Source organism: Lissotriton vulgaris, chromosome 12 (assembly GCF_964263255.1).
Source record: "Lissotriton vulgaris chromosome 12, aLisVul1.2, whole genome shotgun sequence".
NCBI lineage: Eukaryota > Metazoa > Chordata > Amphibia > Caudata > Salamandridae > Lissotriton > Lissotriton vulgaris.
Window position 1 is genome coordinate 73,278,035 of NC_141700.1, and position 17,968 is coordinate 73,296,002.

The 17,968-nt window shown below is 42.3% G+C and overlaps 1 protein-coding gene across 2 annotated transcripts in view; it reads right to left on the minus strand.

Annotated features, from left to right (window-relative positions):
- The window catches only part of AP3D1 (adaptor related protein complex 3 subunit delta 1), a 400,132-nt gene that overhangs the window by 25,059 nt on the left and 357,105 nt on the right, over positions 1 to 17,968 (minus strand). For both annotated transcript variants that reach the window (XM_086947180.1, XM_086947179.1), the window contains exon 30: positions 11,372 to 11,457. In XM_086947180.1, coding sequence (XP_086803306.1) covers positions 11,372 to 11,457 — 86 coding nt within the window. The remainder of the gene's footprint in view (positions 1 to 11,371; positions 11,458 to 17,968) is intronic.

Here is a 17,968-nt window from a genome sequence, read left to right on the forward strand (position 1 = left end):
TTATGAAAACACATAAAATAGTGGTGAGGATGGATAAGGATGTTGTGAAATGCCAAGTTGGCTAAACGTGTGGGGAATTATGGTTGCACCCAGGGGAAGTGAAAATGGGTTAAAAGACAGGTAGCGGCACTCGATGAGTGAAAAATAAAGTAAAAATGCTCACGTATGACTTCAGCTGTCATGAGAAGCTGAAATGGAAGAAGTAAACCGAATTAACGATTGGGGTGACACGCAATAGCGAGTGCAAACGTAGTGAGAATCGGCTGGCAGAGACTAAGCTAAGAAGCTTACCGAAGCGGGATTCAATACAGGGACTGTCGAGGTCTCCGTGTTTACTGGCGGCTGGGAAAAGCTGCCGGGTAGGGTGACTCGCGGGGGAAGCAGTTGAATATAAACAAAGGACTCAGTTTAGACAGCAAGCGGTGGTTGAAATTAAGGAAGGACAACACTATGGTAAAGGGAAGGCCATCTTGGAACGGGCAAAGGGGAAGATAAACGTATATGTAAGGTGTCAGGTGCAAAGGGAATAGTGTGGAAATAAGATAGCGGAACCATGGTGACGAATCCACATGGAAGCTAAAGAAATGATAAGGAATACAAAGATGTAGACATGCTAAATAAACATGGTAAATGCTTGATATTACAGTAAATGCGCACAAGATATATGTGTCATTAAATACCCGCCGGGTATTTACAAAAAGCAACTTAGTTCAATACGGTCGTTAAGACCAAAAGGTTTACAAGATTGTAAGCGGTAAATCCATGCAGTTTCTCTTTGTAGAAGGAACTTGTTATTGTCCCTTCCTTCTTTTTTCTCAACGGTTTCAAGGACCATGAATTTCAACTGTGCCACGGTGTGATTGTTTTCCATAAAGTGTGTGGCCACACTGGACTTTGTTTGTTTGGTCCTGATGTTGGATTTATGTTCATTCAACCTGACTTATTTTTCGCTCCGTTTTTCCTACATAGATCTTTCCACAAGGACATGATGTGAATAGTTTGTACACATCTATTCCACATGGAGGAGGAATTGAAGCAATCAAAAAAATCCTATCGCACAGTAACATCTCTGAACCCATGCAAATTTTCCTTATGGAGCTCATGATTTTTACTCTTTATCATAGCTACTTTTGCCATAACAACAATTGGTTTCAACAATCGTCTGGCATGTCCATGGGCAATTGCGCTGCGCCAGCGTACGCTAATATCTATATGTCTGATTTTGAACAACTCTACATCTACGATAACCCAGCATGGACCAATAACTTGTTGATGTACGTCAGATATATTGACGATTTATTTTTCTTGTGGAAAGGCACTAAAACGATGCTGGAAAAAGAATTGAGCAACCTAAACACTAAAGACCATCGAATCCAAATAACATGGAATCTTGACGAGTCTCAAATCAATTTCCTGGATGTGTTAATCACCAGATCTGACACCGGCCTAATAACTGACCTTTACAGGAAACCAACCGACCGCAACAACACGTTGCACTTTGCAAGTTTTCATCAGCATTCACTGAAACGTCACCTTCCGTACAGCCAAATGTTGCGAGTAAAACGCATAGTATCCAATCCAGAAACCTATGCACAAAGGATTGAGGAAATGAATCTAAGATTCACTGAGAGAGGATATCCACCAGAAACTACAAAGAATGCCATGAAGAAAGTTTCTTTAATCCAACGAGAAACGGCCTTAAAAAAGACTACTAAAAATGAGGAAAATAGGATGGTAGTTGTTTCTAAATATTCCACACTAAGTGTCAGATACAAAAAAATCATCCTAGGACACTGGAGAATCTTGGCATCTGAACCAGACTTTAAAGACATGTTCAAAAATCCCCCAATATTTGCGTACACCAGAGCAAATAACCTAAAGGAAATTCTATCTAAAGAAACACCCAGTCCAATCACATACAAAGGCACAAAACCGTGCCTTAACTGCAATAACTGCAACAATATCATCATTGGCAGCAAAATCAATCACCCTATGAGAGGTACAGAAATCAAAGTGAAAGTCAACGCAACGTGTGACTCATCCAACCTCATATACTTGCTCAAATGTCCTTGTGGAAAGATCTATGTAGGAAAAACGGAGCGAAAAATAAAAGTCAGGTTGAATGAACATAAATCCAACATCAGGACCAAACAAACAAAGTCCAGTGTGGCCACACACTTTATGGAAAACAATCACACCGTGGCACAGTTGAAATTCATGGTCCTTGAAACCGTTGAGAAAAAAGAAGGAAGGGACAATAACAAGTTCCTTCTACAAAGAGAAACTGCATGGATTTACCGCTTACAATCTTGTAAACCTTTTGGTCTTAACGACCGTATTGAACTAAGTTGCTTTTTGTAAATACCCGGCGGGTATTTAATGACACATATATCTTGTGCGCATTTACTGTAATATCAAGCATTTACCATGTTTATTTAGCATGTCTACATCTTTGTATTCCTTATCATTTCTTTAGCTTCCATGTGGATTCGTCACCATGGTTCCGCTATCTTATTTCCACACTATTCCCTTTGCACCTGACACCTTACATATACGTTTATCTTCCCCTTTGCCCGTTCCAAGATGGCCTTCCCTTTACCATAGTGTTGTCCTTCCTTAATTTCAACCACCGCTTGCTGTCTAAACTGAGTCCTTTGTTTATATTCAACTGCTTCCCCCGCGAGTCACCCTACCCGGCAGCTTTTCCCAGCCGCCAGTAAACACGGAGACCTCGACAGTCCCTGTATTGAATCCCGCTTCGGTAAGCTTCTTAGCTTAGTCTCTGCCAGCCGATTCTCACTACGTTTGCACTCGCTATTGCGTGTCACCCCAATCGTTAATTCGGTTTACTTCTTCCATTTCAGCTTCTCATGACAGCTGAAGTCATACGTGAGCATTTTTACTTTATTTTTCACTCATCGAGTGCCGCTACCTGTCTTTTAACCCATTTTCACTTCCCCTGGGTGCAACCATAATTCCCCACACGTTTAGCCAACTTGGCATTTCACAACATCCTTATCCATCCTCACCACTATTTTATGTGTTTTCATAATCATCACTGGGAAATGTTTATTTTTGAACGTTGTTATGTTACCATAATATCATGCAAATTTGATGCAAACGCAGATCGTTCTTACTTTCAGAGCTCCTCGAGAAAGGGCAATCGGCCCGAAATGCATTGGAGCGACGATGATTTTGTATAAAGTCATGTTAAGTTGATGAAATTAATCCTCTAACAAAAGACTAACTACAATTCATTCAAATTAAAGAAATTTTGAAAAATCAACGGAGTCTATCTATATTTGAACCAGAGGGAGTGCCCAAACACTGGGATGTGCACACAGACCGTGTTCACACATTTTCAAGGCACGTAGGAATTGTGCCAGCAGTAGTTAGACACCAAGGTGTGTAACCCTAACCACAGCACAGAGGGGTAAACATGTGCAGTTAGAGAATAACATGATAACCTGTCCTTGGCAGTATGGCCCCAATGAAGTTTCTTTTGTAAAGTGATTCCAGAATAGAGTCTGTGAGGCATTAATCATTATTTTCATATTTTCTACTTTCCGATTTTTTCTCTCCCTTTTTTATATAAAAACCTGTCTATCCCTTCCCCCTGTCCTCCTGTAGTATTTGTTTTGTGATGTCTTGAAGGCTCTCAAACAGAAGCACAAACAAGCTGAATAAAAGGTTACTGCTGCCAGAAATTAAAAAATATTTTGCATCTATCTGGTAAAGTATTCCCGCTTTTATTTATATTTGAACTATTTTTAACCGTTTTAATATTGTATTAGTGAAAAGTATTTTATGTAGTTAAAATAGCATATTTGAAATGCTTACGCTCTCTAGAACGGTAATGGTGAATTATATACATTTGGTACTTCACTTAGTATGAGACATTAGCAGCATGAAGATTGACATATTGTATATGTTTTATGAGGCACCTCGTAACCGGGATGAATGTCCTGTGCGTGCTCCTCACACGCCATAAAATACTACGAGTGCCTTAATGATGCACACACAAAATTAAGTGACATTGATCTTCGTTTCCATGTAGTCCTTTTCTTCCCGTGGACCTCAGCTCCAAACAAAGACCCTGTAGGCCCTGCAGGGCTGCATCAGCAGGAAGGCCCCAGAAGCGCTCGTGCTGCTGATTTGTTTGCCCTTGTCTGTTTTCGTCCTGAGCTCAGCCCTGTAGGTTGGCGGCCTCAGAGCTGGGACTACTTAGCATCGCCTGAAGTGTCCTTACCCTTCGAGGAGAAATAAGCCGTGCTTTAAATGGAATGTAAATAAACTTTCATGTAGACTTTATGGAGTGTAACTTACCTATTGCTGTTAATATATTTATTTGAATTGTGTTTTAAATTAAAGTATTGCCGAACTGTATTTTGCAGTGATTTGTGTGTTATTTATAGAACGCCGAATTATTCGGAAACTCACCAACATATTGACATTTACTTTACATATATGTTGTATGGGGCGAATACGCCCCGGACGGCGAGTGGTGCCCAGATTTCGAAAACGCTAGGGATCCATGAAAATGGTAGGGCTATACAAATTCCCTTTACGAAGCATTTAGAAAGTCTAGTTTATTAACTGTGATCATGGCATATAGATGCAAGCAACATGTTTATTGAACTTAGCTAAAGCGAACGGCTTGTGGAAGATACATCGCTTATTTAATTTAGCTATTTCACGATTACATAAAGAATAATAACGGTGAAATATTTATTATTATGTTTTTATTATTGTTGGTACTTTAATTATTAGTGAGAATCCTGAGAGTTTATGTGTGGTTTACAATGTCTATCTGTCCAAACCGGGTACGCGGTCCTTCTGTTAAATCGAAATATTTCGAAAACATTGCTTTTCCTTAAAATAAGTATAGATTTACTGGGCGGTTCTTATGCACAAATACATACAAGAACCATGTAAAAAGTTCGTTTCGGAGTGTTTACACGTAGCGGTAACATGTAACAAACGTAAGTTTTAACATACAAGTCAGAAATAAAATACAACAATATAAACAAAGCAAATAAAATAAGATTCGTTATTTAAACACTTCTGCAGGCAACAAACAATTAGCGACTGTTTGTTTCTTACGAAATAATTCCAAAAGCCACTGCCTTGTTGACCAGTGTGATTTAGCATAGATCTGCTACCAGTAAGTATGTATGTTAAGGGAACTTCCCTTAACATACTTACTTACTGGTAGCAGATCTATGCGTCCTCGACATACTGGAGAAAAAAAATGTCCCATTGCGATGTACCACTATAAGATGTTGCTGACAGGCTTGACGTTGCCAAGGCTCGTTGGATCTGCCTCCCTGGTGTTACCGGTGTGCAAGCAAGCCTTTGAGACACGTCACCTGTCACGTGGGTGGCCTTGCACACCACGACACCTACTACACAACACGACATTGCTTATGCGCTGCCGCTTTGCACCGCACGGCTTCCTTCCTCGCCATCGAAAAACTGAAATAGACCTGGCCTAGGCCAGTCAGTGACATCAAATACAGTCCTCGCCCAGAGACCGACGTGGGACATCGATCAACAAATGGACATTCAGTGACCTTATAAAGCGCGACTAGTTACTCACCCCTGAGGGTCTCAAGCGGCGAAGACCTGCTTGGACCGAACTAAGCCTGGACCAGGCCTTCGGTCCAGCAGGACGGTACTCCAAGATCCAGGCGGCTAGAAACTAAAGACCTGCTTCAAGCAAGTACCGTCCAAATGTCGATAGTTCAGTAGCGACACTGTCACTGACTGAGTGACGGCGCCAACCAACAATTTTAATAAACCCTGAAAAAAAACACTACTAACCAGGCTGGCACCAGCTTGAGTGTGACGTGACGATCTGACTCAGTGACGGACGGTCCGGACAACAACGAACTCAGTGCCCAGAGTAGTAGAGAGCAGGACAGGTAAACTAGTAGAGACAGAGAGAGTCCAGAGATTGAAGTCAAGTAGTGACGACGGTCTGCTGGCTGCTGCTGCCTGGCGCTCGAGACAGAGAGTACAGCCGCACGTCCCCGAATCATGGCCAATCACTGAATGGCTTCACATGCTGCTGAAGTCACAGTGATTGGCCATCATGCTCAGTGCTGCTGAGCCTGCCCCAGTGTGCCCCACACCCACGCGCAGCATCCAATAATGGATTTCAGCGCGGTGGACCAGCCAATCCTGGCTAGGGGGGCACACAGTCTACTCGCCCTGGAGCCTTCTCAAGGACGGGGCCCAGCCAAAAGACACACCCCCCTGGCCCCTTCGGTCCCTCGCAGTCAACGTGACAAAGTTGATGGCAAAAGCGCATGCAAGTTTCCTCCTGAATTCCTCATGCGCAGCAGTCAGTCGAGGAGTCACGAGTCAGACACTAACACAGCCCCACACCCTGCGCACTCCCTATTCCATCGGGTCTGTCCCGGTCGGAACACCCGAATGAAGCGCTGCAGTTTTATTTAGCTGCTCTCTCTGCTGCAGCCGCAGGTGCGTCCACCAGGCTTAGTGGGGCTACGCCCCTACGGCCCAATGGACGCACCGCGGCTGAACAACTGTACTTTTCTTTTAAAGAATGGAAAGATACTCACTGACTATAATGAATTACCAAATGCTAATAATACAGAAAATATATTTCAACTTGGCTAAAACATTGTACGTAACTTATAAGAGTGAAAACCAGGTGACGATGCCAAGTTGTACCATGATAATTTTAACACTGTTGCTCACAAGACCAATATATTTTAAATCAGCTCCTGACCCTTACTCAAACCTAGATGCACCCCATGAGAAATGTAATGAAATCTATTGACATCTTACTTTGGCATCACATGCTAGCATAAAATCAAACCACTCGGTAAAGAGGAGGAAGATAGTGGACTATCTGCATAGACTGAAAGGAGATATAATTCTCCTACAAGAAACAAAATTGGACAACTCACTATCCGAGAGTATTGCTAGTAGTCAATCTTCAGATTACGCTACTCAGCTGCGGTAGGAAAAACGGAGTACTAACACTTTTCTCCAGAAAGTCTAGAATAGACTTACTCTCGAAATCCACTGACTTGCAAGGCAGATGGGTCAATTTGATGTAGCTAATGTTTACGCACCTACTAAGGACGATCCATCCTTTTGGGACGACCTATATTAATAACTAGAAAGAATCCCAAATACAGCTACCATTATCCTAGCAGGTGACTTCAACCTACCTATAGACCCACATCTAGACAAAACTCTAGATTTCCATTTGCTCCAAATAAATCACAAAATCCTGAGGAAAATCTGCTCGAAATGTAATCTGGCAGACGCTTGGAGAATCCAAAGTCCAGCAGAAAGGGATTATACATTTTACTCCTTTCCCCACAAGTCGTATTCATGTAGAGACTATATTTTGGTATCCAACAAAACACTTTGTACGGTAGATTACACATAAATCGAACCCAGGGTGATCCCAGACCACTCCTGCATCACACTATCTATCTCTGACCCTGCACCACAGAAAAAACAATTGAATTGGCATTTCAACAATGAGATACTAGTTGATCAGGCCAACATCAAGTAATTAAAAAAACAATTCTTAACTTCCTTGCGGATAATAAGGCTCGTGAGACGTCAGACCTGACAAGGTGGGAGGCCCTAAAAGCAACAGTAAGAGGGGAAATAATTAGGATTAGGTAAGGAATTAACAAAATAACTAAGTCCAACTTAATGAAACTAGAGAAAGAAATTGCAGACCTTGAAAAAATACATATCACCAACAAAGAGGATGACACTCTTAATAAAATCCTTAACAGGAAATATGAATACAATAAAATCATTAGTAATAGGGCGGGATATGGATTAACAAACAAAAGAGTATCAAACTATGCGAGTCTAACAGGGCAAGCAAATCCCCTGCCTCCCATCTAAAATTTCAAATGCAGAAATTCACCATTAACACCATAAAGGACAAAGTAGCAAATATTATCCCCACAAAAAATAGCTGACAATTTCATGGACTTCTATTAGGACTTATATGAACAAAATACTAATGTAAAACACTCAAAATGTCAGGACTACCTACACAATAATATTCTCCCTAGTCTTACAGCCCAAGAGAGTTCATCAATAAATGGCTCGATCACAGAAAATTAGGTATGGTTAGCGGTCAATACATTGAGGTCAGGTAAAGCCCCAGGATCTGATGGGTTAAATGTTATTTTTTCAAAACAGTCTCTCTGTCTCTACTGTCACCACTAATAAAGCTATTTACCTACTTCTCATAAACTGGCCAAGTCACTGGCACACCAGCGGAAGCAACCATAATCATCATACCCAAAGAAGGTAAAGATCCCCTCTTACCTAAACATTACAGGTGGACATCACTAATAAATCTAGATTGCACAATGTATACATCAGTCCTGTTATATAGAATCCAACAACACATCTTAAAATTAATGCATTCATCTCAGGTCAGTTTCTTAAAACACAGGCTCTTTAGTGACAACACACGCTTGTTATGTCCCTTGACTCCCTAGTGTGACCATCACATCGGACGTGGATAAAGCCTTTGATAAGGTGGATTGGAGATACCTAAAGGCTGTCTTAGAGAAATTTAACCTGGATGATAACCTGATCAAAATGATAATGGCCCTTTACCACAATCCCACCACTAGAGTTAGAGCTGGTGGATAGTTTCCCCTACTTTCAACGTAAACGAGGGGACACGACAGGGCTTTCCTCTCTCTCCCCCTCCTTTCCGGCTAGATTTGGAACCTTTCTTTCAACATATTAGGGAAAATTAGGACATTACTGGCATCCCCTTTGATGATTACAACGTAAAACTCGCTGCTTATGCAGACAATGTACTAATTGTCTCTCAGGAAGTCTCAAATGCAATCCCAGCAATTATGAATACCAATACACCACTTCTCAGAAATATCCGGATATTCCCTTAAAGATAAATCGGAAGTAAAGCTTCAGTGATCAAACTATTCTAGGCTTGTAGGACTTGCCTGGCAACCAAAGGCTATCCAATATCTAGGTCTTGAATTCACAAATGATCTAATCGCCACCCTACATACTAATGAAAAAACATGAAACAACAAAATAGACTCTCTCCTAGATACCTAGTCTCCCAAATGTTAATCATGGTGGGGTAGAGCAGAGACCCTAAACACTGATAAAACGTTTAACAAGTTCCAATGGCAGGGAAAAAAGCCCAGAATCTCTATGAAAAAGCTCAAACTGGCCAAGGATAAAGGGTGCATCTCCTTACCCATCTTCAGAACCTATCAAACGGCCTTTCTTTGCAAGCAAGGTGCAAACTAGTTTATTGATAGTCCATTATGCACACCGCCCTGGGTGATGATAGAAAAGTCCCTCATACAGAACATCCCACTCGTCGCAATAGCTACGATGGACACCTCCCATATACCACACTCTAGAAACATCATACAGAACACCAAAAGAGCCATCCTACTCCTAGACTCACCGCGAGGTCAAAATAAAACACACCCACTTATCCTCAGTATGGTACAACCAAACACTTAAAATTGACGGTTCCGAATTCTACTGGTCAGAGTGGTCATGCAAGGCCATTAACCTAGTGCAAGACATTTTCGAAAATGCTTCTCCGCTACCATTCTCAACCGTGCAAACTGTTTCAATCTTACTAACTTGGATTTCTACAAATTCCTTCAGCTTAAAGTAGGGCTCGCAAAATTCAACCTATCGGATATCTACTCTTCTATCACTACCCTCTTGTGCCACCTATCTAAGGTAGGACACTTAGTCTCATACATATAAAAATTCTCCTGCCGAACCAAAGCAAATCTCTATCTTGTAATCAACAGACATGGGAATCAGAATCTACCAAGTTAAACATTGCCTTTAACTGGTCCAACATTAACAAATTCTCCTTTTCACATAAAATCTCGCCAATATTATCACAAACTAAATTAATTTAATTATCAAGACATACTGGACTCCGGCAAGACTCTTCAAGGTCGGCCTTGCTAAAGCTCCCACCTGCTGGTGCTACGACAAACATGAGGGCTCCCTTGAGCACATGCTATTCGGCTGCCCCCTCCTGCAAGACTATTGGCTAAGGTTTTTGATCACCTCGCCTATAACCTAAAGATTCTCCCCACAAGAGAGTTCTCATAGATTTACTGGGTCCTTTGGATCCCCAACTCAGAGACGACAATGATCGGTTCCTCATGGATTTAATGCTTACTCTAGCATGCAAACTAATCCTAAACAACTGGAAAAACTTCAAAGTGGTCTCCTTTTTTAAATGGCAGGAGTGGCTCTCTTTCCTTAGGGGTGCTGATAATATTGCTCTCCAAATATCTCCATGTAGAGCTTCAGGGCACTCAATCTGGACTGCACTAGATACAAGGGCCTTTACTTACAACCCACCATGAACCATTTTATGGACATTCGCACCCCCCCCACCATCTCTTCATGTTGTGTATACTTCTCCAATACATCTCAGTGCTCCTCTATACTAGGCCATACCACCTCTGCCAACGCAATCTCCCCACAACATACTTGTGTGACAAAAACATTCTATTCATTCCTCTGCATTATGTGCGGTCATAGATGTCAAGGTATATAATTCTGCTTGCTTTTATTCAACTCGTTTCTAATCCTCATGATTATAGGACTGTTATGCAATGCTGTTATGCAATTTGTATGCATGGTATTATATCCCTTACCATATGTATTATAGTGTCATGCTATGCATCTGATATGTTCTCCAGAATTACGTGTCTATGCTATATCCTCTATGCATTCTACTGTTCAATCAATATTGCAGAATGTTCACTGCATCATCTTATGCACAGCCTTCACCCCCTCCCTAGGATGTATCCATTCTTTCCTACTGTGCATTTATTTTGTTTACCACTGTCTACCTCGGTCTGCAAAAATTTAATAAAAAACTTTGAACTAAAAAGAGGTGCAAACCGAGTTACCAAATTACAGCAAATGTAGCCTTAGAGAAAACATAAGACAACAGTATCAGGAGAGCTAGATAACACAAGCAGGATGCACACTAATAGGGAGTAGGTTTGTAGAGGGCTTACAGGATAATTTGTAATACTCCATTCCCGGGCGCTCAGAAGAACCCTAGGAGTGCAAATACCAAGAAAGTACTATTTTATTTGAAACAAGGAACTATGGGTGGACGAGCTGCGAACACAGATATAGTTGACATTTTTAAGCCACATGCCAAGACGGTAGGCGTTCAATCGAAAGACGATAGTTTAAAATCTTCACAGTTCAGAAGTAAGCAGAAGCCGTGGAACATATAACCTCATTGCAAAACAGAATGAGAAGGTGGTCTTCAGAGTATAAATGAGGTCTCCTGAGGCCTTGGTCAGTCACTCACCTATAGCAAGGCGTCGTGATCAGATACGATGTACAGCTGAAGTGCAATTTGAAATCTAGTTTTTCGTGGGTAGATCCTTCATCATCCTGCAACAGATTAACAGAACATTGATACAACACTGGAAACAGCAGAGGAGACACCTCAACTAGGACAACACCAACAATCACTACTATAACGAAAGGTATTCCACCCCCCCCCCCCCCCCCCCGGGAAAAAACTATCAGATTCCTATTTTGGAATCTCTATTGGTGCCTTAGTAAAAGTTGATCTGCATGATCTGCAAGCAATTTGTAGGTAGCACTTGATCAAAATCTAAACATGCAGAATTTTAAACCTCCCAATGGCTTACATACTTAACTAGATGATGAACGATTGGAAATATCTCCGAGGGCATTGTCGTCTTTACCATGTGCTAAAAATCATGCCAAATTCTTCTTTGGAATCAGTGAATAGACGTTTAGCACTGTTTATCTAGCAATGCTGAAAGTGACTCTATCCTCTGCCCTGAATTCCAAAATCGATACTGAATCTCTGTATCAATATTTTCACTACCATGACTGTGAACCTCAATCATAGAGACAGATAATCAGTTCCACATCTTAAAACTGGAAAAACAGCTACTATGGCCTGATAAGCTCACCCATACAATCTTCTACTTCTTACCCATTAAGCCCAAGGCAGAGTTAGTGGGGACAAATACAAATGAATAGGAAGGCTTAAGAACCGATAGCAGTGATCGTGGGCTTTATGATTTTTAATGTATTCTCAAAAACAAAAACTCTTTTGTGTAAATGTAGAAACATACAACTTGCATGTTCCCTTTGAATTTTTTTTTACAGAGAAGGCATTGCGCAATCTAGAAGATTGATTAAAAAATGTGAAGTCCACAATTCTTCCTAGCTATTGTTTCCAGGTCCTCTAAATAGGGCACCATTAAAAAGTAAAAATCTAACACGATCCATTAGTTAAAAAATTTAGAACACACAATGGCTTAGGGATCCTATATCTGAGAGCTCTGGACAATAACAAATCATAGTAACAAAGATTTCTGCTGCTCTTTTTAATAATTTCCATTCCTACTCCTAGAAGCACAAATAACTTGATGTGCAGCCTCCCAAACATTGCCTTGCTCAGAGCGATTACCTGTTCATCTGTCATTGGCCTTTTTATACCAGTATTACTGGCAGCTACAGGCTACTTTCCTACAGCAGCACTAGAAGCAATAAGGATTAGTTACTTACCTGTAATCCCAGTTCTCTTCCAGGGGTATACTCATCAAAGTCAAAAGCACTGAATAGTCCCGCCCTCGTGTGGGACCCCGGAGCAATAGCCAATAATATGCATATATCTACATATATATATCTACATATATATATATATATATCTACATATATATATATATATCTACATATATATATATATATATCTACATATATATATATATATATATATATATATATATCTACATGGGATGAACTGGGATTAAGTGAGCAGTTTGAGGCATCCCGCCTCTCCCGGGTGAAGTGCAAGTTGCATTCTCCCCTGCATATCGGATACCCAGTTGTGAGGCGTGTGGCAGTACCGGGGGACACAAGGGGAGACCTGATGAGCGGACTATTGGCTCTGTGTACCATCAAGTCTGCTGATACCGGGGGCCGCAAAAAGAACTCAACGATCCACTCCCGCTATTTTTTCACCTACCTACACTGCTGTACAACAGGCATTGTGGGTGTTGTGGTCCAAGGATTACGACGGACTACAACAGGTGTGTGCATTCACCAGCGGGGGAGGAGCGGTCCAGCCTGCAGTACTTCAAGGGCAGCGAGAAAGGAATACTGTGTTGATGCATGGAGACGGTGTTGGGCGCCGAAGAAGGCGAGGTCCGAAATGCATTCGCCGCCACCGTAGCAGTTGTTTGTTCATTAAAGCCTCTCTGAACTGTCCCCCTGGGCTCCTGCTCTTTCTTTGGAGGGAGAAACGGGGTGTGTGTGTGTGTGTGTGTGTGTGTGTGTGTGTGTGTGTGTGTGTGTGTGTGTGTGTGTGTGTGTGTGTGTGTGTGTGTGTGTGTGTGTGTGTGTGTGTGTGTGTGTGTGTGTGTGTGTGTGTGTGTGTGTGTGTGTGTGTGTGTGTGTGTGTGTGTGTGTGTGTGTGTGTGTGTGTGTGTGTGTGTGTGTGTGTGTGTGTGTGTGTGTGTGTGTGTGTGTGTGTGTGTGTGTGTGTGTGTGTGTGTGTGTGTGTGTGTGTGTGTGTGTGTGTGTGTGTGTGTGTGTGTGTGTGTGTGTGTGTGTGTGTGTGTGTGTGTGTGTGTGTGTGTGTGTGTGTGTGTGTGTGTGTGTGTGTGTGTGTGTGTGTGTGTGTGTGTGTGTGTGTGTGTGTGTGTGTGTGTGTGTGTGTGTGTGTGTGTGTGTGTGTGTGTGTGTGTGTGTGTGTGTGTGTGTGTGTGTGTGTGTGTGTGTGTGTGTGTGTGTGTGTGTGTGTGTGTGTGTGTGTGTGTGTGTGTGTGTGTGTGTGTGTGTGTGTGTGTGTGTGTGTGTGTGTGTGTGTGTGTGTGTGTGTGTGTGTGTGTGTGTGTGTGTGTGTGTGTGTGTGTGTGTGTGTGTGTGTGTGTGTGTGTGTGTGTGTGTGTGTGTGTGTGTGTGTGTGTGTGTGTGTGTGTGTGTGTGTGTGTGTGTGTGTGTGTGTGTGTGTGTGTGTGTGTGTGTGTGTGTGTGTGTGTGTGTGTGTGTGTGTGTGTGTGTGTGTGTGTGTGTGTGTGTGTGTGTGTGTGTGTGTGTGTGTGTGTGTGTGTGTGTGTGTGTGTGTGTGTGTGTGTGTGTGTGTGTGTGTGTGTGTGTGTGTGTGTGTGTGTGTGTGTGTGTGTGTGTGTGTGTGTGTGTGTGTGTGTGTGTGTGTGTGTGTGTGTGTGTGTGTGTGTGTGTGTGTGTGTGTGTGTGTGTGTGTGTGTGTGTGTGTGTGTGTGTGTGTGTGTGTGTGTGTGTGTGTGTGTGTGTGTGTGTGTGTGTGTGTGTGTGTGTGTGTGTGTGTGTGTGTGTGTGTGTGTGTGTGTGTGTGTGTGTGTGTGTGTGTGTGTGTGTGTGTGTGTGTGTGTGTGTGTGTGTGTGTGTGTGTGTGTGTGTGTGTGTGTGTGTGTGTGTGTGTGTGTGTGTGTGTGTGTGTGTGTGTGTGTGTGTGTGTGTGTGTGTGTGTGTGTGTGTGTGTGTGTGTGTGTGTGTGTGTGTGTGTGTGTGTGTGTGTGTGTGTGTGTGTGTGTGTGTGTGTGTGTGTGTGTGTGTGTGTGTGTGTGTGTGTGTGTGTGTGTGTGTGTGTGTGTGTGTGTGTGTGTGTGTGTGTGTTACTATCCTTGTGGGGACTTGGGTGTGATAACACACTCACGCTGTGGGGACTTGATTGCACTGTGGGGACCTGAACCCAGGTCCCCACAAGGTAATGTCCTTTAAATGATAAAAAATGGCTTCAGGAACATCTGTGTCAATTTTTACAACTTTTAAAAAAATTGTCTTGTGGGGACCTGTGTTTCAGAAAGTGTGTTTATATTTTTGCTCCCTCTGCCCCCATAGACAGGAGGCGGTACTGCAGTCTTAAACACACTTTGCATTTAAACACACTTTGTTCACCAGGAACCCAAGTTAGCAGCAGAAAGCACAGAAATTTCAAAGGAAAAGCTGCAAAACCCGGGGTTAAAACATATTTTTCATGCAAAGTAACATTTTCCACATTTAATAAAGTAAAACTGTATTTACATGAACGTTTTGAATTCAGACTATTTGAGTTTAAACATTGTTACAAGCAATTTGGATACGATTTGAATCCCAGATTACATCACTATTGTGGTATGACCCTCATCTGCAATTAAAGAATGATGGGGCAATAAAACATGATACAATATAAACTGATCTGATCGTTTTTTACAAATTTGATTACATATTAATATGCACTTTGGAATACGTTCTTAAGATGATGGCTAGATGAGTGAGTGCCTAGAGTTGCATTGTGCTAACAGCTATGCTCTCTCAGATGCCGAACTGCAGTAATGTCATGCCCACAGCACTGGGAAGTTTAATTTCAACAGAAAAAGCATGTTCTTAGAACATTAGTGACATTCCTAAAAAATATATTCAAATATTGCCATAAGTTGAAATTACATTTAATTGAATTGCTTGTTTTTCAAACTGTTCCTAATGCGTTACAAATTAAATCAGCTTCATTCCCATAGAGGGGTGAAGAACAGTCATATAACAAGCATTGGCAAAGCCAACAGGTATCACCTACGAGACAGCTACTGGCTTTGACAGAGTTTTTTTGCCCTGTTGTACAGCAGCATGCCTGCTCTGCCTCATGGATGAAATTTAGATTACATGTTTTTTAAAGCACTATGATGCAACCAAAACAGACAACATAATGACATTTATTTTTATTGCTGCCAGTAGGGTGGGGGCGTGTGAGGGGCCAACACTATCAACGGACAGGGTGGGGAACAGAAAAATCATTGACGCTGCCACTAGTGATCACAGTATATAAAGAAGTTGTCAGATCCTCCTTGGCCTTATTCAATTATAAAATGCAGAATCTGATATATATTAACCGTAGTGAAGTAGGTGCAGAGGCAGAGTCCTTGTTCATCCTAATTAGTGGGAATGTTTTAAAAGCCAAAAAATAGGAGGTGTATAGGAGACCAAATCCCTAGCTTGCATTTGGGCTCACAGTGCCCTTACTACTGCATTGCCACCCACACTTATTACTGTTTGGACTTGGTGCTTCAGCTAAGCTGTAAAGTTCTGCTGTAAAATGGGCACCCTCATGTTGATGTCCACTTCAATTTGCCCTTGCTGTGCATTTAAATATAGTTTACCTTCCAAGATCATACTAGTTTAACTACAACATACAGGATAGCATAGGCTGTGCTCAACCGCCTGCCTTATGAGTGAGAAGGTCTTCAAGTCGTAAGGGTGGCAAGGATGTGGCGTTATGCTAGAGCTGTAAACTTCAAACGCATTTCTTGACGTTAGCTTGACATCCTGTGATTCTAGTCAAATCACTTAATTTCCTTGTGCCTAAAGAAATAGTACATGACTTAACTGGTGCTCATGTAAAGTGCTTCAAAGTGGAGTGACACAAGCACAGCACTAGTGGGAATGAGGCTTTAGCAGAAGTATGTGAGAAGTGGCTTTTGTTGCTTCACCATTTATTTATTTATAACGTTTTCTATTTATTTATTTAAGCAATTTGTAGAGCGCGTAAATACCCGTCGGTGTCTTGGCCCTGTAGACGGGAGAGGCAGTAGTGAAGTGGTGTGCTGCTCATTGGTATTTATTAGCTTCCTGAAAGCCGGCAGGTATTTATTAGCTTCCTGAAAGCCGGCAGCGATGGACAGGATTTAATTTGATGAGGGAGGGTGTTCCACAGTCTGGCCGTGGCAACAGTTAATCGTTTGTCTCCCCAGGAGACCTTGTTTGTGCGTGGGATCGTGAGGAGATTGGTGGGTGAGGATGGTAGGTTTCTGCTAGGTAAGTGGGCGCAAAAGGCTTTCTTTAGAAAGTCCGACCTGTGTTATGAATGGCCTTGAAGACAATGCATAGGGCCTTGAATTTTATGCGACTTGTGATTGGAAGCCAGTGCAAGTTTTGCACCACCAAGGAGATGTATTTGTACTTGGGGGTACCTGTAAGTAACCTCACAGCGGTATTCTGTACCATCTGTAGTTTGTTAGTGATCTTTTTCTAGACATTCAGGTGCGGGCCGTTGCAATAATCAATTTTGGACATAACAAGGGTGCTAATCAGGGTTTTTCCTGCGCTTGGTGGAAGGAAGTATAGCAGTTTCTCGATCATTCTAAGAGTGTAGAAGGAGGACGAGACGATGGCATTGGCATGAGCTGAAAAAGTTAGTTTATCATCAAACATGACGCCCAAGTTTCTTACTTTCGGTACTGTGTGGGGGGTGGAGGACCCAGGGCGGTATGCCACCAAGTGGGGGACCATGTTGGCTGTAGATTGCCAAAGATCATAATCTCCGTTTTTTTAGAGTTTCACTTGAGGCAGTTTTTGGCCATCCAGGAACTGATGGCAAGGATACCAAATTGGAAACTGGCCGCAATTGCTCCTCCATCGTTGTTAAATGCGAGCACCAGCTGTGTGTCATCAGCGTAAGATGGCAACCCCATCCCATGGGCTACGATGACCTTGGCCAGGTCCGACACATAGATATTAAACAGTGTCGGACTCCAGGATGATCCTTGTGGCACACCACATGGGAGCGTAAAAGACGGGGAGTTATATTCGCTGAGTGCGGTTGGCAAAGAACGACTCCAGTAAATCTTTGGCTTTGAGTTTAATGCCCATATTTGAGACACGGTCGATCAGGGTGACGTGATCAACCGTGTCGAAAGCTGCTGACAAATTCAGCAGTATAAGAACCTTGGTCTCGGGTGGCTCTAATCTTGTCTGCGGCTTTGATGAGGGCGGTTTCTGTGCCGTGGCCTTTCCTGAAGCCAAACTGTGTTTCATGCAGGAGATTGTTTATTATTTTTTCAAAAGTTTTTGCTTGAAAGGGGAGGCTTGTGATGGGTCTGTAATTTTTTGTGTCTGGTGGGTCGAGATG